This window comes from Psammomys obesus, unplaced genomic scaffold, assembly GCF_907164565.1.
Source record: "Psammomys obesus unplaced genomic scaffold, mPsaObe1.curated_primary_1811, whole genome shotgun sequence".
In the NCBI taxonomy this organism is placed as follows: domain Eukaryota; kingdom Metazoa; phylum Chordata; class Mammalia; order Rodentia; family Muridae; genus Psammomys; species Psammomys obesus.
The window spans coordinates 449,778-476,996 of NW_026592368.1; the positions used below are offsets into that span (position 1 = coordinate 449,778).

Below are 27,219 nucleotides of genomic sequence, written 5' to 3' on the forward strand. Positions count from 1 at the left end.
TTTGAGATTACCCTGACATGAAAAGGCTTTACCACACTGGTTGCATTCATAGGGTTTCTCTCTGGCATGCGTTCTTTTATGTCTCTGCAGTTGATTGAGCTGTAAAAAGTCTATATCATACTGGTTACATTCATAAGGTTTCTCTCCAGTATGTGTTACTCTATGTCTTTGGAGATGACTGGGTTGGGATAAAGCTGTTTCAGATTGATTACATTGATAGGGTTTCTCTCTGGTATGTGTTCTTTCATGCCTGCAAAGATAAATGGTACACGTGTAAGCTTTACCACATTCATTACACTGATAAATATTTTTATCTGTATGAATTAATTTTACAATTTGGTCTCATTGAAAAGGGGTACCAGATATTAAGGTTTCATCACTTTGCATTCGTAATTTTCCCTTTCTTAATGGGTTGTTGAGTCTTTGTAGACATCTGTGACAGTAGGGGCATTTATTATATGGCTTAACCTCTGTATGAGGTTTTTCTTAAATGTAAAGAGAAATGGAGACCATTCTGATATTAACCACACTGATTGAATTTATACTTTTCCTATACACTGCATCAGTAAAGTGAATCAAAACACATTAATTTCCACGTATTTTTGTATTCATAGAAATTGTCCACAGTGTGAGATTGTGGATGTATTCCCAACGATGTTGAAAAACTAATTAATTTTATTTAATTTATTAGTAGTCCCCCACTTAGAGTAGATTTTCTGAATGAGAAACAAATTTTTAAAATGGCTTATTAATAATTCATAATTAGGTAAGCAAAAATGAAGTACAGATTTACTATCAGACTCTGCTGTACATATGCATTGGATATGTTAGAACACATTAACCTGTGGTAATGTATACGTGAATGCCACTTGGGAAGAGTAGGCATTGCTGGGTTCGTTTCAAGGAAAGCCTCTACAAAGAGGTGATCCTGGAGAAACTACAAGATTCTCACTGTTATTCCTTGAGCCATGAGTTCATTTTTTTACTTTTTCACTAATAATTTCTTCATTATTAACTAATTAATATTTAATAATATAGTAACTGTAAACTTGTATCACATTCAGAAAGTATAGTCACAGTGGGAACTACTACATATCTCATTGTTCTGGGAGAGAGAGAGGTACATTGCTATTTTCAGGATCCCTATGCTTATGAGGCTTGTATCCACTTTGACCAATATTACACTACTTCAAAGATAAATAACAAATAAAAGATTTTTCACATTCACCGATTGATATTTTGATCCTCATAGACATGTACTATATGGATTAATGTTTTTCCACAACAACATTTTGAATCCCATAAAGGGCCCCTCTCTCTAAAGTTAGCGATGGTTTAAAAGCATGTAAGGAACAAATGCTTTACTCTGGACTATTTGCAAACTGGAAGATATTGGACATATACTTATCATCCAATGTGTATACATTTTGCATTGTTTATGTTGTAGGAGATGATACAGATTGATAGTTCAACATCATAGCTCTCATGGGGCTATGGTTCAACTGGTAACATCTGTGACTGAACTCTTGTCAGCTTTCTTGGAGGAATTCCATTCAGATTTTGGATTTGTAAGAATTTTGCAATCATTTATACACTTGAAGTAGTGCATTTTTTTCTTAGTTTGTTTTCCACAATGATGCTTTTCTTTAACATTCCTGGAACACATTGACATTTACTTAGAGGCATTCAGAAAACTCATATTCACATCTCTTGCACATGAAAATTACCTTCTAAGTCTTCCAGAACTTTGACTGTGTTTTTCAATATTATGGTCTTCCCAATTGAAGCCTAAGATATGTATCAGAAAATGTATGAGATATTATTCATAATTAGGCATACTTTAAGTTATTATCTTCAGTGAACTTTAGATCGAAGCCTGATCTATGCATATCATTCTTCAACCTCCTCAATTACAGTTACAGGAGAACATCATTAACAACAGCAGCAACGGCAGCAACAACAGTTGTGCCCTTGTTTTAAAAACTGAAAATAAGTTCAATCTTACCTACAGCAAACAGGTTCCTGTAGGTCTCCAGCATCACATCTTTGTAGAGACTTTTCTGGGAAGGATTCAGCAAAGCCCACTCTTCCCGAGTGAAGTTCACATGCACATCATCATAAGTCACTACATTCTGAAATATCCCATACATGTGTGGAAAAGAAAGCATGAAAATGACAACCCTGTACATATATACTCCATTCAGAATATAGTCATGTATAGTTGTTGACACAGAAGTTCTAATGTAATCACGAAGTCATTTTAGAAGGCAACTGAATAATGAGGTTTACGTCTCTCATTTCTACTCCTTTGAAATAGGATATAGCCTAATAAGAGAAATGGCAATGAACAGAGAGGGGTGGTGGTTGGGGGGGATAGACAGAGAGAAATGTACTGAGCGCACATCAGACAAACTGTAAGAACAATTACTAACTACTAAAACTAACGGACAAGCCAGGTGTATTGTCTCAGGCAATGTGTACTAGGTCAGCCAGAGGTACATATTAGGACCCTGTCTCCTCTGCAAAAACCAATCAAAGAAACAAAAAAAGTAGATGTGATGTTCACAGATGTTCTTACAAAGAATAATATTTCATCTTCCAAAAACCTGAAGGGCCCCAGTTTAAACTATACAATTAACAAGATCTTACTAAAAAGGGAATGCATGTTTAAAGAGTAATAAATTGAAAAATAAAAATTAGCACTGAAAATTTTGATCATAAATAAACAACATAGGGCAGGAAGAATGGCTTAGCAGTGAAGAGCTCCTGCTGGTCTTGCGAATAATTTGGACATATTGCCAGTATTTACATGGAGGCTCACAACTATCCATTACTCCAAGTTGTGGGTATCTGAGACCATCTCTGACTCCTGTGAGGCACACATGCATACAGGCAAAATACTCATATTCATTCAAAACCTTCAAAACAAACAAAACTAGAGAAAGACTCATGCACCTGGAATGCAATGACTCCGAAGATTCAGCCAATATTATTGCTGTAAAGATATGCCATCCTGAGAAATAAAATATACCCTATGACAGATTTCAAAATTTAAAGGTGGATTTGGATGAAGATCAGAACAAGGGCATATGCTTGGTGGGAACAAAACCCTACATTTCAAGACCTATAGCCAATAATAGAAAAACGAAACAAAATGAAACAAAAGTCCCAGGCATGCCAGCCTATATTTAATCCCAGCACTGTGGAGCCAGTCAGGTGGGTCTCTAATTCCAATGCCTGTCTGACCTATATATCTACTTTCAGGACAGCCAGGTCTAAGCAAACAAACATTCTCTTCACTGTATGTATATGTATATGTATATATGTTAATGAATGAAATTAAATCTATAATAACATCAAACTACCAAATAGCTTAAAACTGAATAACACTTGCTTCTCATATTGTATGGTATTTAGTACTAGAGTCTATAATAGTTGAGGTATGACAGCACCAGAAGGCAGCTGACTTATTAGTTTCAATTATAACACAATAGACACCAAGATCAGAATATGGATTGAGTCCATAGATACTCCAATGCCATCTCCAGGAAAAATCTAGAAAGATTCCTCCTACCAAATCTTCCATAAACTCCACAAAGAAAAAAACACGTATTCAAAGGCATCCTATTATCTGGGAGCTTTTTGATACAATCAACTACATTCTAAAGCCTGTTACTATAGGCTCATGGTCATCCCATAATGAAAATGCATTTAGTCTTAATTCAATAGTACTCAGGGTATGCAACAGCTCCGATAATATTCAAATATCCAAAGTCTGTTTTGACACTAGATAATCTATTTCTTGCTACACCTTGTAAAATGAGAAAGCAAGTTACATCCTTAAAACACACCCTGGCACAGAATACACTGTCTAATTCCAATAGAGAACAATGTGTATAGTGAGGGAAGATTGGACCAAGATAGGAAACCCAGCAGGGCAAACACCGAATGTTGTCACTGACCTCAGACACATGTGTCTGTGGTTTCATAGGGCTTAGGGTTTCAGTTTCATAGGGCTTAGGTGGCCCTGAAACTGTAACTTCTCAGTTGGTTACTTCCATTATCTATATGTGTCTCTCCATGACAGGTGTCTCATTGCTTACTTATCTCAACATCTTGCGGTCCCAACTTACAACTCAGTTTTCCTCCTCACAGCTTCATGCAATGCACTCTCACAATATTCTCACTGCTGCTCTGACTCTGCCAAACTCAGCTGGCTGGAACAGTTTTGAATTGAAAGCACGGAGGAGAATCCATGACCTTGAGTTTTCTATCGTTCTTGTTTGAAGAATCAGAGCCACGTAAGCCACCTTGCTAAGTTTGGATAGACCCTGACGTTCTTGGACCACAGCTGCAGCACATTTCTGATGAAGTTCCTTCCTGAGAACGTTCTAAGGCTTGAATCCAAAGCAAGGGCCTTTTCTTTAATAGGGATAAACTCCTTGAAAATACCTGCCTCTGTTTTAGCACTTGACTGCCATTTGAAACTACACAGTTCTGTTTTACTCTACAAACCAGAATTTACATTTATTTCTGACCAATTGTTGTTCTAGTTTACAACTATAATCTTTAATGTAATCTTCACTAGTAATGTCCATCTAAATGATTCCATATTCCATCTAAGAAATCAGCACCCAATTTTCTAATTCTATCTTACTTATTTTCTTTCTTATCATGAACAAGATAAGAAAGATTTGGGATCACATTACCAAACAAATGACCTCTAGCTTAATTTCTCATGGAGTGTATTTTCCACTGAATCCTATGAACTCAACTTCCTCTAGGCACTACTCTCAACAGCAAATCTTCCACCAAATTCACACAGGAATAACAAGTGAAGGCAAAATGTGGCTATGAATTTGAAAGTAAGTAATAGTAAATGGGAGGTGAATAAAAAATAAAGAAAGGAAGGAAGGAACGTGATTACTCCTAAGTATGATGCAGTAATAATATTATTATATATAAAACAGAGAGCATACTCACAGTCTGGTACATCAGAGTGAGTTGAGAGTGGATATGACTCTGAGCCTTCTTAGAAGACAGAAAATAGAAGAGGAGAAAGCCAGACTAAGAGGCTAGGGTGGTAAATGATAAATTTAAAAAAAAAGTTAAACAAATTGTTTGAATTACATAAAGAAGGGCAAATGTGAGAAGGGCTACACAAATCTTGGGCTAGAGGACAGGGCATGCCAACCATTACCTTTGTAGGGAATAAGGTATGCTGGAACAACATGGTTGGCATAGCTGCTTTGATAGTTTAAATAGTCACATCAGCCTTTTTTTTTTCCCTAGGGACTGAGACTAAACAGTAAGAATGAGAATATTGAAATGATTGAACAATATTCTCAAAATGATTTTTAAATGCTGAGAAAGGATTTACGGTCCAGTTTTCTCCAGACTCTAGCTACACATGTATTAAGAGTACAGCATGTCTGACTTACACCTTTTCTCTCAGACTGTGCATTTTCAGACAGGAAAATAACATTCCTGCTAGACACAGCCACAATACTTTGTCAAGATCTTCTGTGTTGGTTGAATGAGTCTAACTACAACAACTTCATTTCTAGAGATAAGTTCAGGTTCATATACAGATTCCTGATTTGCCTGGCCAGGTTCAACTTCAGTGATTGTCCTCTATTGATTTTCTGATTACTCATTGCTAATGCCAACTGCCTTCAAAACAGGAAAGCTGTCACCTTCTTCCTCCACATCCTTTTCTCAATGACCAGTCATGGCCCAGCCTGGATGGAGCTGCAAGACAGTCTTCCAGGCACTGGGCAGCAGAGGCATGATTAGGAGTTCAAAACAATTCTCAATAAAAAATAGCATGAGGCAAAACTGAACTACAGAATATATTGCTATAAACTGAAAAAAAAATAATCAACATACTAGGTGTCATGTTAGCTACTGAGGTCTGTAATATGATCCACTCAGCTATAGCCAATGCTCTGTGTCTTGTATTCTTTATGTGACTGAACCGTGTCAATAAGGATGGGTCATGTCTGCAGTGCATTAAAGAATAGTCCCTCAATTGGAGATTCAGTATTCTTTGGTTCAACCTAACTTCCCTAAATTGTCCCTAATCTTGTCTGTTTTCATTTTGAGGCTTGAATGAATACATGGTAGGCAATCACAAAATCTCTCATCCCACCCCAGTCAGGTTTCACTTCATAATGGTGATGACAGTCACTGAATCCCTTACACTTTAGTCTGTGATCTATCTACTGTCTATCATGTTTCATTCTATAGGATACACAGTCATTTTTTTCCTCCTTTTCTGGTCTGAAGGACAAACACATGTTCCACATGCAAATCTTTTTCTTGTTACTACAATGGAAACCTCACTAAATGACTTAAATGAGTAATTTCAAAACTCTTTTGTGGTCCAGCATTTAACTGAAGAATTTAGGAATTTTAATCAAGAGGAAGGCAAGGTCATTTTTCTGGGGAGCAAAACACTGGAATCCATGTTTTGACCTAAGGGAACAAAGGTTTTCTTAGATTTTTTTTTTCAAAATGCAAAAGGTGTGGCAGTTCCAAATGTAATATGCCTTACCAGGGAATACCCACTCCACATACATGTAAAATATTAAGTAAGAAAATTCTCTTTAACTGTAGCATGTATCCAGCTCTAGTTCATACTAAAATAGAAGACCGCTTTTAGGATTTTGGAACTAAACCTGCTCCTGGGTGGTCCAGCAACTTATGATGTCACCATATTGCCCGCCAGGTGGCCACACATTGAAGACATAGTTCCCTTGCTTCTTAAAGGGAAAAACCGACCCATACATGGTCCCTCTCTTGGTCTCTCTTCTCTTGTCCCCTCTTACTCTCCCCTTTGTCCTTCGAGGCACCCCCCTCTCTCTTTCTACCCATCATGTCCTGCTCTCCCTTCTCTCTTCATCTCCATCTAATAAAACTCTTTCATATAAAATCTGTTTGCAATTGCCATTATTTAAGTCATCCCCATCATTGGTGCTGAAACTGGGGGGGGGGGAGGAGTCGAGGGGGTGGAATCCCCTGGCTTTGCCAGAACCCTTTTGGACTCCTCTGGGACAAAATGGATGGCTAAAACAAATTCCTTTCTGCTCTATGTAAGCCTAAAAAAAATTTACTTTTCCTCAACTGTCTTACTGTGCACCACACATCCACCTGTGGCAGCCACAGCAGCCCATGACCAGCGGCAGTGTCTCCACTCTGGCTACCCGCTGCCCGGACTTGTCCTAATGCTCTGAACTCCAGGAACTCAAGCCACGCCAAAATCAACCTGGAAAAGTCGCTGGCGTGCCCTCACCTACACCTGAAGCTCTTTACTTCCTCTCACTGCCTTTATTTGCAGCTGCTCAGGACTGCTCCCTCCTGTAGCTGCTCAGGGCCCCCGAGTCCCTGGGACACAGTGGGATGAAAATCGCCTTGGGCAATCACTCGAGTGATGCTTCAGACAGACAAACCAGATTTAGGGAAGACATCGCTGGGGACCCTGTACACAGATTTGCAAGGCTACCTGAGCTCCCATGAGTGAGATTTTGAATCTCCTGCAGGATGCTATCCGCCATGTTGGTTTGGGGAGGAAGTGGGCAGAGCCACGGCTTCACTATAGCTTCCATTTGGCTTCACGGACATTTTGACTTAGAGCAACCTCTACAGGATCTCTGTCTTGCCATGCGCTCGACACTCTCCCATTCCTGCAAAAGTATTTTCTTCCTGATTTCTATACACTCTATTCTTAAATATATATATTTAAAGCAATATATATAATAAATATATATATAATATATAAGTATATTTATTAAAAGTTATATAAATATATATTTATATGTTTATATTTTATCTAAAATATATAAATATTATAAAATGCTTTACATCCTTATCCAATGATTTATATAATTTTCCCATTGGGTTTACATTTACAAGACTTCCTTAATCATAACTAACTTTATTTTATCTTCTTTTAGACTAGGACAACAACGAGCCTCATTTTACATTGGTGTGAATTTTTACAAACATTCCAAGTTACGTTCCATTATCTATAATTCAACCCTGCTTCAAAATAAATTTATATAATGCTAAAATTTCAAAATTATAACTATCTATTCAAATGAAGTTGGTTTGAAATGTCTATCTAAGTGCCTATGTCTTTTTCAGTTCCTAAATTAAGAAATGCTGTTGCTGTTTCTCCTGCCGTGTGCTGCCTATGATCGGGATTCACCACTAGGCTTTCTGGCTAATGGGTTTGCTATAATAAATTCAAATGTAATTTTAAAATTGCTTTATACTGTTCTACTAAAGTGTTGGTTTTAAATCTTATAACTCGAGTTTGTTACTGTATACAGGTCTTTACCAATATTCTAAATTAAGATCTATTAATTTTAGAGGATTTATTTATGTTAAAACTTGGTTATGATGCTATATCTCTGATACCAAAAGGTTAAAATATGTTTGGTCTTATCTTCTAAAAATGGAATTGTTATCAATCTATAGTATAGCCTTAAACTTTTATAATCTATAAACTTTTAATATACTAAATTACACAGAAAACTATGCTTTCACTTAAATGGCCTATATGACTTTTAAGGCTCCAACTTACCAGGGACAAAACCTAAAGTCCTAATAGTTAATGGTTAATGGATGCAAGTTAATAGTTAGTCATCTCATAGATGGCGAAATATATATTTATAGTCCTACAGATGCAAACATGGCCTCACTACCGTCTTAATAAACAGCTGAGGATGGTCATTGACTCACCATATAGGAGTTAGTAAAAATAATGAGAGGAGTCTTACCAACAGGCTCATCCATAGCAAACCTGACATTCTCGCACAAAACCAATAAGTCTGCAGTGCCCCATCCCACTGAGGTAGAGCCAAAAGTCAGTTCTACCAGGTGACTGTTTCAAATGCAGCCAAAGGAGACACTGGTCCTGCTGCTGCCTCAACAAGCCATGGCTGCCTGCTGGCAGACTGGCCTCTGGGAGTCAAAATGCTCCCATGTAGGTTTGTCCTCTGTGCCCAGCCATGGAGGCTCAACCAGTCCAAGAGCCACAGACACTTCCAGCCTTCTAACTCCTTGGCCCAATGGAGGATAAATAGCTCCTTTACTCAGCAACCTCCACCACTCTCACTCAGCCCAGGGTAACATTGCAAGTCTGTTTTGGCCTCACAATAGGGTCCCATGGCCATACTGCCAACTTCTGTCTTGGGAGACTTCAGATGCCTTCTCATTTCTCTTCATAGGCAGGAGACCGGGCCTTAAGCTTAAGTCCTAGAGTTGCTATTGTCAGGCCAAGGCACAATATGCCTTGTTGCCAGACTCAAAAAAACAAAACAAAACAAACAAAAAACAGGCCTAACTCTAACCTTTTACCATCCCTTTATTTAGCTATAGGACAATCAATGTTCATAGCAATCTCACCTATGTCTCATGGTAAATGACTAGATACAAAGGCCCCCCTCAAAAATATTATTTGAGGATCTAAAAAATGCCTTAAGATTGGTAAATATTCATTATACATGTTTGAGAGTCTAAGAAAACACCTTAAGGTTGATAAATGCAAGTTATAAATGTTTAAATGTCTAAAAAAATATTTTAAGGTTGGTAAATCCAAGGTATAAAGGTTGCCAGGTCTAAGGGGATTTACAGTATCCGAAATAGCTAAAAAAGGCTTAATATTTCCTCCCGTTGCTATATTTCCTGCTACCCGATTGCTATCTGCCGCCTGCAACACTGGCTGGATTGGTGAGTTCTCCTTAGCCAGCCACTAGATTGGTGACTTCATCTCATTGATCAGCATAAAACACCTCCCTGGGGAGGGGAAGCCTGACTGTTCGGAGTCCAGCAACGGTCTTTTGAGACAGAGGGAGCGCCCCATCCATAGCATTCACTGGCTATGGCTGACCCTCTCTACTGATCTACATTTAGGACTTCCTCTTTCCCCTGGAGAGATCTCGTCCCCACATGCACAGTGTCTTTTCCTCACACTACAACAAAAACCCTAGGACTAGGTAGACTGTGCATTCTTGGGCAACTCTGCCCCTGATCTCTGGCCGAAAGTTGAGGAGCTATTGGATCAGGTAGGACTACCTCTATTGGGTCAAACCTTGCTCTTGGGATGCCTTGACGGGTCACTGTTGCCTACCCTCCCAACAAGTATAGTCCATTCATCCATTTCTCCAGATTATCCTCTGGAATGTCTTCTGGAGCATTTCAGGTTTCTACACCTAGTACCCACTTGAAGGGACTCTAAGTTTACACACTTCTGTAACCAAACATCGCCTCAATGACAGATCCAGAGCAAAGCCTTTTAATTACTGCCAGTGATTGGGTAAAGGTAGGTTCCCTCACGTAAATGGAGGTTCCCATGTTCAAGTCTCTCCGATCCAAACCTTCCACCTCTGCTAGCTCTTCCAAAAAGTTTTAAATGGACACCTAAAGAATTTTCTCCATAACCTATTTAAGGTGATCTTCTGCACTAAACACACGCACGCACACACACACATACACACGTTTCCATAGGCTGCCAAACACAGATGCTTCCTAGATCCACAACAGGACCAAAGCAGCTACCACAAGTGTTCCACTGTGACCTTGAAGACTTCCATCAAGCTGGACCTGCGCTTTCCCTCCCAGCCATGGATGTTCTTGCAAACTCTGGACAGCATCAAAGCAGCCTGTTCTTCCTGGAATCGACCAGCATTTCAGCCTTTTGACTTCCCTACAGCAACCCAGTGTCAGCAGGACATGGCCAGAAGAAAATCCATGCCCATTATTCACTTATTATTAACAAAAGGCTGGAACGGTGTGCTTCAGGACCAGGACAAACAGCTCCAGGTTCTCCCAGCATTCCTCAGTCCCTATGTGCTGCCTTGCATGGCCAGCAACTCTCTACTGACAGCCCTCTACCCTAAATCTTCCAAGGCAGAGGCTTCTCCTCCACTTGACTATGTAATCTGGCCATTTTTGTTGCTATTATCTCTTCTCTCAACCCTTTGCATGGCAATCAAGAGCTGCTCCAATGAGCCTAAATTTATATACTCTAACTTATCTTACATGAGAAGCAGCTCAAGTTCCTCATTTTTTTTTATTTGTAGAAAAAGGGAGGAATGTTAGGATTTTGGAACTAAACCTGTTCCTGGGTTCCCCAGCAACTTATGATGTCATCATGTCACCTGCCAGTTGGCTACACCTGCAAGGCCTGGTTACCTTGCATCTTAAAGGGAACAACCCGACACATACATGGTCCCTCTCTTGCTTCTCTCACCCCTCCTTACTCTCCCCTTTGTCCTTCGGGGCACCCCTCTCTTCCACCCATCATGTCCTGCTCTCCCTTCTCTCTCCCTCTCTCCATCTAATAAGCCTCTTTCATATAAAATCTGTTGTAATCACCATTATTTAAATCATCCCCATCATTGCTTAGAACAGATTTTGAATTCCATATATGCAATCATCCTTAAGTCTCTTTTAGGTTCAGGCCAAGGGTTATGGATTAAACCATTTCACTATGGATTAATCATTCCAATACTGGACAATGAGGAAGATGAGAAATTTGAACAGCAAAGATATTCCAAGAATCACTTAAATACTGAGTTCCCCTAATAGAGCAGGTCATTCTTCAGGGCCATGGTCATCAGTGGACGGTCTCAGTGGTTTCGAATGAAAGAAAAAGTAGAAGGTAGAAAATACAGTATCCCCGGTGGGAAGGTCTTGCACCAGGTATGTCTCATAACTAAGCTTTTTAGAAGACTAGCATCTTGTATACTACTTCCAGGGGAGAATGGGAAGGAAATACTATGAATCACTCAGAAACTCTCACACAATGAGATCAAACATAAGGTGTCTAAGAAAAACATTGCTGCACGAGGGGAACATTATTTTCCAAGACCACAGTGGCCTTGGACCTGGTGACTATTACTCTCAACACAACAAGGATTTCCCAGTACAAATGGGGGTCACTTGATGTCTTGCCCATGTAGCAGAACTATGATTCTTCTCAAGGAGAAAACTGCAAGTTTATGGCACACCAGGATTGAATGTTGGCTGTGATTCTGTAACGGCCCATTCAGCAGCTTGTTAGATGTCTCTCCATTGACATGGAGATGGGACAATAGTTGCTATGAATCAGGACTGTCTCCTTGGTGATGGGTTGGAAATAAATTTGTTGACAGTCTTCCTGGGCATGTGTTTCCTAGCATTCTAGTCTCTAACAGGCCTGGTTGGCATCTACAGGATGATTTAAAACATCCCTTAGCTAAATTCTACTTCCTGTCTCCTACGCAATGGCAACTCCTTTCTATCAACACTTCTACCTGTTTATATCATAGATTTATAATGACATGCTATTTCCATGTTTTTTACAACCTCCAAAAAAATTAACTCCAAGTGCATCTTATATCTACATGTCAAATGCCAAGGGCAGAACTTTTAGAAGCTCTTAAAGAAACGAGGCCTCTCAGAGTTCACATCCTGCCAAGAACATTCCTATGTGCAAGCCCCTACTGGAAATGCTTTGTGAACATGCAGCCCCATACTGTGTAAGGGCATGGCCTCCAGAGCCCAGCCTTCTCCAAGCACCTCTTCTATTTGGCTCCCCAATTTTGCCACCAAGGTTAAAACAACTTCACATGCCCAAGTTTGAAGAGCAGTCTCCCACCTGGCCCTTTGAATCATTTTCCTAAATATCTGTTGTGCCTAAATTGTAAAATGATGTCACCCACAAAGCTGTCACTACAGAAAGAAGACCTACTTATTTGCTGCCTTATCACCTTGCTCTGGACCAAATGTCTAGGGAGACAAATTAAGGACCTTGGATTCAAGACCTAATGTTTTGGAAAAAACGTTAAAGGCCTTGAGCCCAGGTATCCTGGATCAGCACAGCCTCCAACAGAAACTCCCTTGCTTAACCCACAATTTTAAAATTTGATTGGATGACCGTGACAGTCACCAAGGGCTGCTCACTTTGTGGATTTAATACTTTAAAAATACAACAAAGCTTATGCCCTTGTGGACCTTTCAGATACAGAACTAGCCGCCACCCTGAGATCAGTAAATAAAGCTTTCATTTGAACCTTCTGTTCCTGAAGTGAATTTTCTAGGCTTCCACCCCAAACCCACTACAGTGAAGATATTCAGATGCCTCCAATGAGTTCACAGCTAGGACAAGGGATCTCTCACTTGGCTGTTTCTGGCTGCAGGTTCCCACCCTGCCCAGGAGGGACCCTACATGCAGCTCCTGCTGTTCAGCCACTGGCTCCACCAGGTTGGGGCAGTGGCCACACTCACCATGTTGTGACTTCCGAACTCTCCTGAAATCCCCTCACAGTGAAAGGTTAAAATACTTAAGAGTTAATTCCTGGGGCTGGGGCAGAATCACCAGACCACATTCCTTTCAGAGCAGAGGGCCAACAGCAGTCGACCATCCAGATAAACCCTCAGGGTGTGACTGGAGTCACATAGCCCCTAAGAAAACCTGCACATAACAGGGCAGTACTAGAGGTCAGATGTCTCCCAGGTAGCCAGGCCTGACCATTTGCAGTCTTGGCACCTAAAAACAGACCAATCATTTTAAAGGCCAGCTTCCCTAGAGACTACCCCACTTGCATTTTTGTTCTTCTTACCCAATCCTGTAACAACAAAGCTTGTACTACACTGCTTGCATTTTTGTTCCTTTAAAAACCTTATTCTCCCGGAGCGGGAGGGAGTGTCACTTCTCCCTATGTCTTTCTAAAGAACGGCCGCCCGGCTTGAGGTTGTAATAAATAGACCCTCCTGTTTTTTGCAATGGAGTCGATTCCAGCAGGTCTATTGGGGGCTTGTAAACTGGGTATAACAACACACAGCACACACAGCAGCTGTGCTCAGACCATAGCACACCAACTATTCAAGACTGCCCAGCTACAGAGCTGAACAGGTAGCATAGCATCAGGAGAACCCACCTCTTCTTCTGACTGGAGAAAGGCCTCAGCCTTTCTCACCAGTGAGTCTTGAGTGACATCTCCCTTGAGCATCTACTGAAAGGGTTAGACTAACTTTGTAACCTGTATGTCTTCTAAAGCCTATAGTTTTGAGTTTTAGGTCCAGGTTAAGCTAAAGCCTCTTAGAACCTTTCCAGAGAATGAAGAAATGTGACCCTATCTGTGAGGACAGATAGAAAAAAAGCAAGCAAGCAATGACCTTCACTCAGCAAAAAGAACGACCAGACCCTTGTCTTCAAGATAGTGTTTCTTAGCAATGAACCCAGACTTCTTCTGAGTAGCTTTTGACCTCCAGTCAAAAGTCCGCAGCCCCTAATCTTCAAGGATGAGCTAACCACCCCCACCTTAAATTGCAGCTGCATCCGCACTTGGCAGGACTGGCCAAGCTTGAGCATCTAACACTAACCAATTATCTTATTTTATAGCTTCCTCATCCAATCCTAAATTGCCAAGACTGCAACTTCAAATTTCCCGCAATTTTTCTTTTAAAAATCTAAAGGCCTTTGTCTCCCGGTGCCACTCTTTGCTGACCGGCAGGGGTGACCCATTGCACAATGGTTAATAAACCTCTTGCTTTTGCAACGAGTCATGGTCTGGGGGAGTTTCTGGGAAGGGCACGATCTTGAACTCCTGAGCTGTGAGACCCCAGGTCTTACACTACCTTAGGGTTAGATTGTATTAAAGGGACCAGGATTGGTGATTCCTGGCCCAGGCTTCCATTTCAGGGCCCTATCTTTTCTAGATAGGCAGAGATTTCTATTTCAGAATCATTTGTGCCTGTCCTTCATAGCCTACATTCTGTCTTCCAGCACTCAGTAGGCACTTTCCCTCTTTCTCCTGGAATCAAGGTGCATATATTACACAGCTTATTATTTTACCTGCATATAGGCAAAATACTCACATTCGTTCATTCAAAAATTTCAAAACAGAGAGTTTGGAAGAATGTCATGTACCTAGAATCAAATGTCTCTGCATGGGTAGTATTAATGTGGTAAACATATGGAGTCCTGAGAAATACTTGGCATTTTAAAAAAATCAGTTATGGCTGTGGATAAAGATCAGCATATGCTTGACATGTACAAAAACCTACATCCCAGCACCATCTGCCAATAATGTTGAAAGAGTCAGACGAACATCATAAACTCCATTTTGAATTTTAGGCCCCATGTCCAAGTCAGTTCTCTCAGTACTTTTCCAGAAAGCAGAAAGACACAGGCAGAGATGAGGACACAGTCAAGTGGAGACAGACCTCCAGACCTGCCCCACCCTGTTATAAAAGAGGAACCAGGACTGCACGTGGGAGGTACTCTTACCTGGCAACCAACCCAGATAGCCTGTTTCCCTTCCTGATAGCCCCTAGCATATGACCACAGTCATGTAGAAACCACAAGATATGCTAATTGCCCCCCCCAGCAACATCCAAATCAGCATGTAACAGGACATTCCAGGGGTTGCTCATGATCAGATGTCCTCCAGATGGCTGGGCCAGGACCGACTGGACTTGGTGCCTAAAACAGACCAATCATTTTAAAAGTCAACTTCCCTATAGACCCTTTCACCCAATCCTGTAACGCCAAGGCATGTAACTCCCTGCTTGAGGTTTCTCCCTACAAAAACCCAAAGCTTTTGTTCCTCAGGGTCGTCTCGCGCTTGGATGCAGACAGCCCCATCAAGCATGTCTTGAATAAATCTCTTGCAGTTTCCATTGATCCAGCCTCTAAGTCTCCTTCCCAGTAGTTGAGTCCCAAGTTCAGTCCAACAATGTTAAAACAACAACAAAAAATACATCTGTATTGGGACACATTTACTCACTGCCCTCCGGAGCCAGAATCTGGGAAAGCTTGAATTCCAAGGCTGGTCTGGTCTACTTATCAACAATCAGGCAGATCTACATACAGAAATTTTTGTCTTCACAAACAAAAGCAAAAACAACAAAACTAAACATATAAAAATATCAGGGTAGAAAAATAGCTTAGCACCGAATAACAATTGCTTCTACTGTATCTTGCGTGATTTAGTTCTAAGAGACTATAAGGCAAACCCAGTCTTACTTTTTCCCTTAAACAAAAGCAACAACAAAAATGAAATAGTAATTGAATGTCCATTTCCTGCCACACTGATTGCAGCCCAAGCTGTGAAATCTGCCCTATCAAACTGCATAACACCATGCACACTTGAGACACCGCTGCTCAGATACTCCTTTTATACCCCAGAATTGAGTTCCTTAAGCCACAGCATTGTGGCTGCTATTACCAGAAAGGGTAAAGGATGTAAATCAACTACAGATAAAGTTTGATCCACATTTCTTCCTTGATAACAGTTTCTAAAATAGTTGTAAAATATATGAGAAAAAAAATTGAATTTAGAAAGCGATGTTGAAAACGTTTACTTTCATTTTTCAAACCTGTCTTAAAAAAATAGAGAACTCATTACATGACTCAAATGAGTAATTTTTAAAATTCTGCTGTGGTACAACTTTAACTTAAGAATTTAGGATTTGAACAAGGAGAAAAGCTACATCATTGCTTTGTGCCTCAATAGACTGGGATCAATGTGACCTGAGCCAACATAGCTTACCTCAAAAATATTTTTCAAAAGGCTGAAGATGTACTCTTGTAGAATTTAGGATAATTTGTGCCTGTCTTCTATATGCATCTCCATGGAGAAAGTACTCCAAACACAATTAAATGGTTAAGTTAAAAAAAATCTCTTTAATAGTAGCATGTATTCTGCTCTAGTTCATGCTAAAAGACAAGACAGCTTAGAACATATTTTGATTTCCCTATATGAAGAGGAGGGTCATCAGAAGAAGGAGAAAACAGGAAACAGGACAAGAGCCTGCCACAGAAGGCCTATGAGAGGCTCTACCCTGCACACTATCAAAGCAGATGCTGAGATTATGGCCAACCTTAGGGCAGAGTACAGGGCATCTTATGAAAGAAGTGGGAAATATTAGGTCCTATATAGGACAGGAGCTCCACAAGGAGAGAAACAGCATCAAAAAATCTGGTCCCAGGGGTCTTTTCTGAGACTGATACTCCAATCAAGGACCATTGATGGAGATAAACTAGAACCCCTGCACAGACTTAGACCATGACAGTTCAGTGTCCAAGTGGGTTCCATAGTAATGGGAACAGGGACTGTCTCTGATGTGAACTGACTGGCCTGATCTTTGATCATCTCTCCCTGAGGGGGGAGCAGCCTTACCAGGCCACATTGGAAGATAATGCAGCCACTCCTGATGAGACCTGATAGACTTGGATCAGAAGGAAAGAGAGAAAGACATCCCCTATCAGTGGACTTGGGGAGGGGCATGCATGGGGAAGGGAGAGGGGGGACTGGAAGGGGGAGGGGAGTTTATGGGGGGATAAAAAGTGAATAAAGTGTAATTAATAAAAATTAAAATAAAAATGTTTAAAAATAAAAAATTAAACAAAAATGAGAGGGCTAAAGGAATGGCTCAGTGGATGAGAACACTTCCTGATATTCTAAAAATAAACCTAACTTTGATTCATAGTATTCACTTAAGGTGGCTCACAGAAGCTGGTCCACCTCCTCAGGATCCTGTGACTTTCTCTGCCTCCTCAGATGACAAACACATGTAGGGAACTAAAACTAACTAACTAACTAACTAACTAATAAATAGTCTGTAATCCGAGGACTTTGGAGGCAGAGAAAGACAGATAGCTGTGAGTTCAAGTCCAGCCTCATCTACAGAGGAATTCCAGGACAGCCAGGGCTACATAGGGAGACCTTGTCATGAATAACCAAAAGTACATAAATAAATATGACAATTTATATTTAAATTTTAAATTTTAAATAATTTCACTGCATTAACAGGCCAAAAGATGCATTGGATACCCTAACCCTGTAGTTACAGGTCCATGAGCTGGGTGCTGGAAAGTGAACTAGGGTCCTCTGCAAGAGCAACTATCAATATCTTCCTCATGACTCCCCACACAGGATCAGGATTCCTGTACAACTTTTCTAGGACCCCTCTCTCAGAACCAATCCAGAGCTTCCCATTGACCAATCCTTAGACCTGCCCTCCAATCCACCATCAGGGTCCCAGAAACCTTCCCATTTGCCTTGCCTTTATGTGCTCCTAAACTCCTCATGTAGGTTCTTCTTCTGTATTTGCCCTGCACCCTGCTATCTTTCATTCTGACTCTCCAAAATCCCATGCCTCGCTTCTTAAATAAATGAGAAGATTCCCAAAGGAATCCACAGACATCAGCCCAGCCTGCACATTTTACTTTCCTCCTGGTCAAGGACACCTCTATAAAAATAACTTCTTGTTTTCTGAAAAGACTATACACTGTTGCTGATCTTGACCCATCTACCCAGACTTCCCAAGTTAATGCTGAATCCCATCCACCATAGACACTCCCTGTTCTGGTGGCCTGAGAAGTGTTGATCATCATAAAATTGGTTACCTCAATCCACATTGCTAACGTCAACTCCTGTCAAAGTAAGAAAGCTTCCCCCCTCCTTCTCCTCCATCACTTTCTATGCTGTGACTACATCAGTTTCAAATCTGGTCATAAATTTCCATGTGATGCGCACAATAAGCAAGTACAACTATTTTGGTCCGAAGTCAAAAGCCACGCTCCACGAGCATATTTTTTCCTGCAACCATGGCTGACCCTATGCCTCCAATGAGTAATTCTGAAACTCAGTAGTGGTATTGCCCTTTAAATGAAATTTTTATTTATTTTAATCAAGATGCCTTTACTTTAGAGTGGGATCAAAGTCACCTGAGTCAACATAGAAGAGCTTGACTCAGAAACATTTTTCTAGAAGACTTGAGCTGCATCTGTTCTAGAATTAATATCCTTCCCAAGGAGAAATCACTCCATATATCTAAGAGTTTAATAAAAAAAAATCCTCTTCAAATAGAAAATGCATTCAATTCTATATACTGCTCAAAGAGTAACTGACTGCATCAGATTATGCATTCAATATATACTGTCACCCTGAAGTCTCTTTTAGGTTCAGGTTCCAGATTATGCTTTGAGTAATTCCTATTGGGACAGAAAACTTAAAGTCTAGCCCTGAAAGGACATGGAATTTTACAGAGCAAATCTGTCTTCTAGACCATAATGAATTATCTAGAAGACACATGACAGCCAAAATCCTCACACATACAAAGGAGAGGGAACATTAATGCAGAAAACAACATGAAAAAGTTAACTATGAATACTGTGCTTGCAGTTCTTAGACAAAAGCTATACTGAGCTATTCTTACTTCAGAATACAGTGGCTTTTTCCTCACAACAATGCCACAACTGCTTATATGCAGACCAAAGGGAGTTCATTTCAACCAACACTAGCTACCAGTCTCTCTCAGAGCTATGACCCCACTGCAGCAAATTCCATTATATGAAGATTTATATTTACTTTACGGATGTTTGCATGGTACTTATAGAAACCAGAAGGGGCCATCAGATCCCTTGGACATGAAGTTACAGATGGTCAGCTATTAGCTGGTTTCTGAAATGGAACCCATGTCCACTGTAACAATAATCAGTGCTCTTAACTGTTAGGCCAGCATTCTAGCTGCTTTTTCTTTGAAATTTCGCTTTTTAAATGTTAATTAAAATATGTTACCTCAATTTCTCTTTCCATGTCATTTCTTCATCCTTTCCCAAATTCTTCCATTCCAATTTTTTCTTTGAAGTATGTGAGCAAGTATGTGAAATCATATGAATTAGACCTGCTGAATCCATTTCTGTTGGTTCTTTGTATACAGTTTCAGGGCTGAAGACGTTCAAATGGATAAGAAATGAGGGAGCTCATCCCTGCCTGAGGCTAACTTCCCCACTTGCGGCAGAGCTGCATTCATCAATGACTAACAGGAGACTGACCCTGAAGTGACTTAAGCTGCCTTGGACAAGAAACATTAGAAAACACAGGTGGTAAATACCTCAGCAAACAATTGCTGGTGCCATGGTTCTGAGTTTCTGGAGCTGCAGGGAAGACTAAGGACATTGGCCTGGGCAAATTACCACCTCTCTTTGTTCTGAGGGCCTCCCACCATACCACTGACCATTTTCTCCTTGGGTGAATTTGAAACCTTGAAATTCCTGCTTTCTCTTCGTAAGCACCATGAAACCTTGAAATTCCTGCTTTCTCTTCGTAAGCTGAGGTGGCTTCAACTTCATTTAATGATGTAATAAAATAATGGTATGAGTAAGATGAGCAGTTATACTTATCTATATTACAAAACCACTTAACTCTGTAAGCCTGGGTTTCTCTCTGTATAGAATAAGGATATAACTCTGCCCTATACTTTAGATGAGTTATAACAACTCGGGGATGAAGGAAAACAATAGTGCTCATAGATGGAAGACAGTGGACTTTGACCAGGAGGGCTGCACTTGATGGGAGTCTTATTCTGTTACTGGAATAAGAACCAGAGCCCATGACCTGGCTACCCTAAAAAGCCAGGCTCAGCCATTCTGCATCATAAGACAATTAAAAGAACTGAATTATGAAGCTGTGACGTCTATTTATAATGCTGCACTCTGGAAGCAAGGTGGGTAGTTCTAGGATATTTACTGAGTTCCAGGAACATCAGAGATACATAGTGGGACATCCCAATAGGGGGACTATTCTTTAAAATAAAAAAGACAGAAAACAATGACAAAAAGCAAATTATTGATGAAAACTGGAAACATATTAACATATTTATTCAGTACTAATTCATCCTTGAGGCCCTAACATTTTTAGACAGAAGGCAAAGAAAATACAACTAAGTAATCTAACCAAGCCATATAATAAATTTTTGCCAAACTTAAGTCCCTCTTTCATTCTCAGAACCTTTTTCTCCTGCAAGGTCTTCAGACATTGAGTTAATATTTAAGTAGCAGAAAAGTGTTCATCTGGAGGAATCAACCTTTTCACAGAATGAGGCCAGACTGGACAATCCTGTGAGGGAAAGTGATCCAAAAGCAGGCGACTGTGTCCATGTCACAGACACCCCTTACTACAATTGCTAGGGGACCAACATGAAGACAAAGTTGCCCATCAGCTAGATATCTGTCCAGTGCACACACGATGGCATGCTATCAAATTTATTTGCTATGTCGAAAAAACCTCAAAATTGTCAGTAGGATTAGAAAGACATTACAAACATAGACAAAATATGACTTCTGTACTTACTGTAAAGCCATAAGAATCAAGAAAGTGCACAATATTTGTGAAAGAATAAGGTGAGGCAGAGACTATGCCAATAACATATGCCCTACAAAACAGTCAAGTTTTCATCAAGGTACCTAAGGAAACTCAGCCAAGAAAAATGTGACATAGTCCAATGTTACCTATGATTGTATTCCTATAGAAATTAAATAAACACAACTCTCACAAAAATAACTCAAATTGACACCTATGCTTTTCTAAATACCCTCCAGATAATACTGACCTTGTTTTCAAACAGAGTCCCCATTCTCTAGAGTGCTCTCTGTAAATGGAGGTCATCAGAAAGATGGGCTATGGTATTGCAGCATTTCATGCTCCCCTTGTGACTGCAGGCAAACCCAGTCCCACTGATGACTATAAACAAAATGATGTTAAATATTATCTCTATTTCCTGCCACATTGACTACAACACAAAAATGTGAAATCTGCCTATCTAATTGCATGGCAACATACACACTAGAGACACCTCACCAGCTCAGAAACCCTTTTATACCCTGGAATTGAATTCCTTAATTCTCATCATTGTGACTGCTATTAGTGGAAAGGCTAAAGGATAATAATCAAATACTTCTGAAGTTTGATCCACATTTCTTCCTTGACACCCGTTTCTAATCTATTTATAAAAGTTATCACACAGTGGAATTGAATTTAGAAAGCAATATTGAAAACTTCTACAAATTTGACCTTCATTTTACAAGATGTGTTCCCACAGCATAAAAAAATAAAGAGCTCATGACATGACTCAAATGTGTAATTTTTTTTCTGATTCTTTTTTTATTTAACTTTTATTAATTACACTTTATTCATTTTGTATCCCCCCATAAGCTCCTCCCTCCTCCCCTCCAGGCCCACCCTCCCCCCCTTTCTGCATGCATGCCCCTCCCCAAGTCCACTGATAGGGGAGGTCCTCCTCGCCTTCTTTCTGATCTTAGTCTATCAGTTCTCATCAGAAGTGGCTGCATTGTCAGGGTTCTAGGTTATCTCCATGGATAGTCCTTGGTTGGAGTATGAGTCTCTGGGAAGTTCCCTGTGTTCAAATTTTCTTGTTCTATTGCTCTCCTTGTGGAGTTCCTGTCCTCTCCAGCTCTTACTATTTTCCACTTCTTACATAAAATTCCATTCACTCTGCCTGACAGTTGGCCATCAGGCTCAGCATCTGCTTTTTTAAAACTCTGCTGTGGTACAGCCTTTAACTTAAGAATTTAGGAATTTTAACATGGATAAAAGCAAGATCATTGCCCTGGGTAGCAATAGACAGTGACCAATGCCACCTGAGGCAACATAGCTTGTCTCAGAAATACTTTTCCAAAAGGCTAAGACCAAGTTGTTCTAGAGTAAATATGCTTCCCCAGGGATAAGTATTGCAAACACAATTAGATGGCTAAGAAAAAAAGAAAAAAAACAAACAAAAAAACCCCCAATCTGTTTAATACTAAGCATGTATCCAGCTCTAGTTCATTCTAACAGAAAAGAAGATAGCTTAGAACAGATTTTGAATTCCCTATATGCAGTCATCCTTAAGTCTCTTTTAAGTTCAGGGCCCAAGTCCCAAGTTATATATTAAAGAATTTCAATATGGACTAGAGATTCCAAATCTAGCCATTGAGGCAAATGTAAATTTACAACAAAGATATTCCTAGAATTACTTAACTACCCACTCCCCTAATACTTCAGGTCATTATTCAGTGCCAGATTCATAAGTGGAAGGTCTCAAATGTTTCAAATGACATGAAAAGCAGAAGGTAGAAAGCATAAAAGCCAGGTGGGACGGTCTTGCTCTGTCTTATCCTAACTAAGCTTCTTAAGAATAGCATCATGTATACTACTCCAAGGGGAGAAATGGAAAAAAAAAAAAAGGAGACAGCTATCAATTGATCAGAAACTCTCATTCAATGGGATAGAACAATGAGGTGTCTAATAAAAACAATGCTACACAAGGGGAACATTATTTACCAGGACCACAGTGACCTTTGAATTGGTAACTATAGCTCCCCGTTTTGGGAATAGTTTGGTTCTCAGAATCTGAAGCAAACCCTCCTGAAATGCACTGGACACACTGCACACCCAAGCAAATACACAGTTTTAGGAAAGGAGCTATGTTTTTATTATCAATACCTCAGAATCTTGAGAAAATCTCCCAAGGCCTATGCCTCAGGTTATACTTGCTCTGCCAAGTATATTTGAGAAGGAGTGTGGGAAGCAATTATGTCATTCTTCATACATGAGGATCTCATGAGAATCTTTGTTTGATCAGGCCAGCCCTCAACACAACAATGTTTTCCCTGTTCAAATGGGTGTTACTAGATGTCTTGCCCATGTGACAGCACTATGCTTTTCTCAAGAAGAAAACTGCAACTTTATGCCATGGCAGGCTTTAATGTTGGCTGTGTTTCTATAATAGCCCATTAACCAGCCAGTTAGATGCCTCTGCATCTATGGAGATGGGCAAATAGATGGTATTAAACCAGGCTGTCTCCTTGGTTGTGAGCTGGACAAAATTTTGTGGACAATCCCAGTGAACAAAGATGTGTCTCCTAGCATGCTAATCTTTTTTAAATTTTTTTTTATTAATTACAGTTTATTCAGTTTGTATCCCCCCATAAGGCCCTCCCTTCTCCCCTCCAGTCCCACCCTCCCTCCTCATTCTTCACGCATGCCCCTCCCCAAGTCCACTGGTAGGGGAGGTCCTCCTCTCCTTCCTTCTGATCTTAGTCTATCAGATCTCATCAAGAATGGCTGAACTGTCATCTTCTGTGGCCTGGTAAGGCTGCTCTCCCCTCAGGGGAAGGTGATCAAAGAACAGGCCTATCAAATTATATCAGAGGCAGTTCCTCTTCCCATTACTATGTAACCCACTTGGACACTACACTGCCATGGGCTACATCTGGACAGGGGTTCTAGGTTATCTCCATGCATGGTACTTGGTTGGAGTATGAGTCTCTGGGAAGAACCCTGTGTTCAAATTTTCTGATTCTTTTGCTCTCCTTGTGGGGTTCCTGTCCTCTCCAGATCTTACTATTTCCCACTTCTTACATAAGATTCCCTGCACTTTGCCCAACAGTTGGCCATAAGTCTCAGTGTCTGCTTTGCTAGTCTGCAGGGCAGAGCCTGACTAAAATGCTCAATCCCCATCCCGAAAGGCAAAGAGGATAGACATCAAAAGAAGAAAACAGAAAACAATCTAGGAGCATGCTAATCTCTTAAAAGGCCTTTTGGCATGCTACATATCTGTGGGCTGTTTTGAATATCCTTTAGCTATATATGATTTGGTATGACTTCCTATCTCCCAAGCACTGGTAAAATCATTTACATCAACAATTTTATTCATTTACCTCACGGCTTTATACTGAAGTGTTACTCAACACGTTACTTTAAATCTCCACAAAATTAACTCCAAATGAATCTTACACCTACATGTCAAATGGCAAGGGCAGAAATTCTAGAAGCTATTAAAGAAACTAGTCCTCTCCGAGTTTGGCATCCTGCCAAGAACATTTCTATGTTCAAGCCCCTGCTGCAAATGCTTTTTGAACATGCAGTCCCAATATTGTGGAAGGAGGCAGCCTTCTCCCAGAAACTCTTGCATTTTACTCCCTCATTTTGCCAGCAAGTTCGAACTAGCTTCAAATTCCCAAGCTTGCAGAGCCATCTCCCACTTGGCCCCTTGAAATATTTTTCTACTGACCTATTCACTGGTTAAACTTGCTGTTGTCTTAACCATGGTGCCTTCAATTGTAAAAATATATCACCTACATAGCCCTTCCTTACTAATAGACAGAAGACCCACTTCAGTATTCCCTGATTACCTTGAGCTCCTGACCAGATGTCTAAGGATATAAAATAAGGAACTTGGATTCCAGACCGAATGTCCTGGAAAACAGTTACAGGTCTTGAGACTAACTGCTATAGACCCAGCCCAGTTTCCAACAGAAACATCCTTGATAAAACCACAATGTTAAAATTTAATTGAATGACCCTGACACTCACCAAGGGCCCTCACCTTATGGATTTAATCCTTTAAAGATACAATAAAACTTATCCTCTTGAATGCATTAAGATCCAGAATTGGCTGCCTCTCTGAACTGAGAAAATAAAGCTTTCATTTTCATGTTCTTTTTCTGAAGTGAGTTTTCTCAGCTCCATCCCAAACCCAGTAATATGAAGATTTTCAGATTCCCCCCCCCTATTGTGGTCATGGCTAGGACAAGGAATCGGTCCTGTGGCTAGTACTGGCTGCATATTCACACCCAATCCCAGGATTGGCCCTACACAGCAGCTCCTGCTGTTCAGCCTCCTGCTCCACCAGGTTGAGGGCAGCAGGCACACATTCACCATGTTGCAACTTTAGAAATCAGCTGAAATTCCCTCACAGCACACAGCAGCTGTGCTCAGACCAACCATTCAAGCCTGCTCAGCTACAGAGCAAACATGGAGCATAGTGCCTGGAAAAGCCCGCCTCTTCCTCAGACTGGAGAGATGGCCTCAAGGTCCTGATTGGCCAGTGATTCTTGACATGAGGACCTCCCTTAGGGTTAGAATACACTGACAGAAAAAGACTTAGTAATTCCTGTCCCAGGCTTCCAATTCAGGGCCAGATCTGCAGAGATTTGTATTTCATCATCATTTGTTCCTGTCCTTCCCTAGCTAACCCTCTGTCTTCCAGCACTCCATAGGCACTTCCCCTCTTCCTCCTGGAATCAAGATGGATAGCTGCACAGCCCATTATTCAACCTGCAGGGGAGTGAACAATCTATCCCACATGTGTGGAAGGGTGCCAGGACTATTAATAATTAAAGAGAAATTTTAGAAACTGCAATGAATTGTTTTTTTTTTCTGTAATTTCACAGAAGAAAAATTGTCTGGTCTTCTGCTCAGTTGGTATAGTGCTTGCCTAGCATGCATGAAGCTGTGGGTTGAAGCCCAATACCACCTAAACTCTGACATGGTGTCATTGCCTGTAAATAAAGCACTTAGGAGGTACATGTGAGAGAATCAGAAGTTTAAGAATATCCTTGGCTGGTGAGTTTATCCTCAGCTAAATGAGGTCCTGTCTGAAGAGGAAAAGCAAAACAAAACAAGGATTTTTTTTTTGCAGCATTGAGCATGAAATATTTTCTTTCATACATTCTTAGCATACTTTCTACCATTGAGCTACAGCCTCAGATTTCCCAAATGTACTTATATCAATTAAAAATAAAAATAAAAATAAATGAGAGGGCTGAAGGAATGGCTCAGGGGATAAAAATATTTTCTGCTATTCCAAAAATAAACCTAAGTTTAAGTCATAGTATCCACTTATGGTGGCTCACAGCAGCCTATCCACCTCCACAGGATCCAGTATCTTCTTCTGGCATCCTCAGATGACAAACACAGAAATGGACCTAAAACAAACAATCTAACTAACAAAGTCTTTAATTCCAGCACTTGGGAGGCTGAGGCAGGCTGATACCTGTGAGTTCAAGTCCAGCCTGGTCTACAGGATAATTCCAGGATAGACAGGATTACATAATGAGACTGTGTTCTGAAAAAATAAATAAATAAATAAATAAGTATGAGAATTTAAATTGTTTTTCAAAATAATTTCATTGCATTAAAGGCCAATAGAGGCACTGGATATCCTAAACCTGGAGTTAAAGGTGGACATGAGCCATGAGATATGGGTGCTGGGAAGCGAACTCAGGTCCTGTGCAAGAACAAGTATCAATCTTTACTCCTGACCCACCTGGTCAGGTGCTCCTTCCCTTTTGAGGCATAGTTCCATGTAACTTAGGCTGGCTGCAAACTCTATGTAGCTGAGGATGACCTTGAACTTCTGTCTTTCTGCCTTCACCTCTCCCGTGCTGGAGACTACGTATGTTTACTACCATCTCTCACTTACAAAATTACTGAGGATAAAACCCAGGGCTTCATCCATGTTAGTTAGCCACTCTACCAACTGAGCTACAGCCTCAACAGGAGGTCCATTTCATGTTGATGATGTTCAACAGAAGCCAGCACACAAAGTAGCTATAGAAGAATATATTTTTAATGAGGTAAAGAAATAGAGGAATGT

The 27,219-nt window shown here is 40.4% G+C and overlaps 1 protein-coding gene across 1 annotated transcript in view; it reads right to left on the minus strand.

Annotated features, from left to right (window-relative positions):
* Positions 1 to 27,219, minus strand: part of LOC129681268 (zinc finger protein 431-like) — a 69,677-nt gene that overhangs the window by 15,202 nt on the left and 27,256 nt on the right. Inside the window, exons 3-5 of the mRNA XM_055613176.1 lie at positions 2,006 to 2,132; positions 1,728 to 1,788; positions 12 to 250 (exon numbers count right to left, since the gene is read on the minus strand). Of these exons, the coding sequence (XP_055469151.1) occupies positions 12 to 250; positions 1,728 to 1,788; positions 2,006 to 2,132 (427 nt within the window). The remainder of the gene's footprint in view (positions 1 to 11; positions 251 to 1,727; positions 1,789 to 2,005; positions 2,133 to 27,219) is intronic.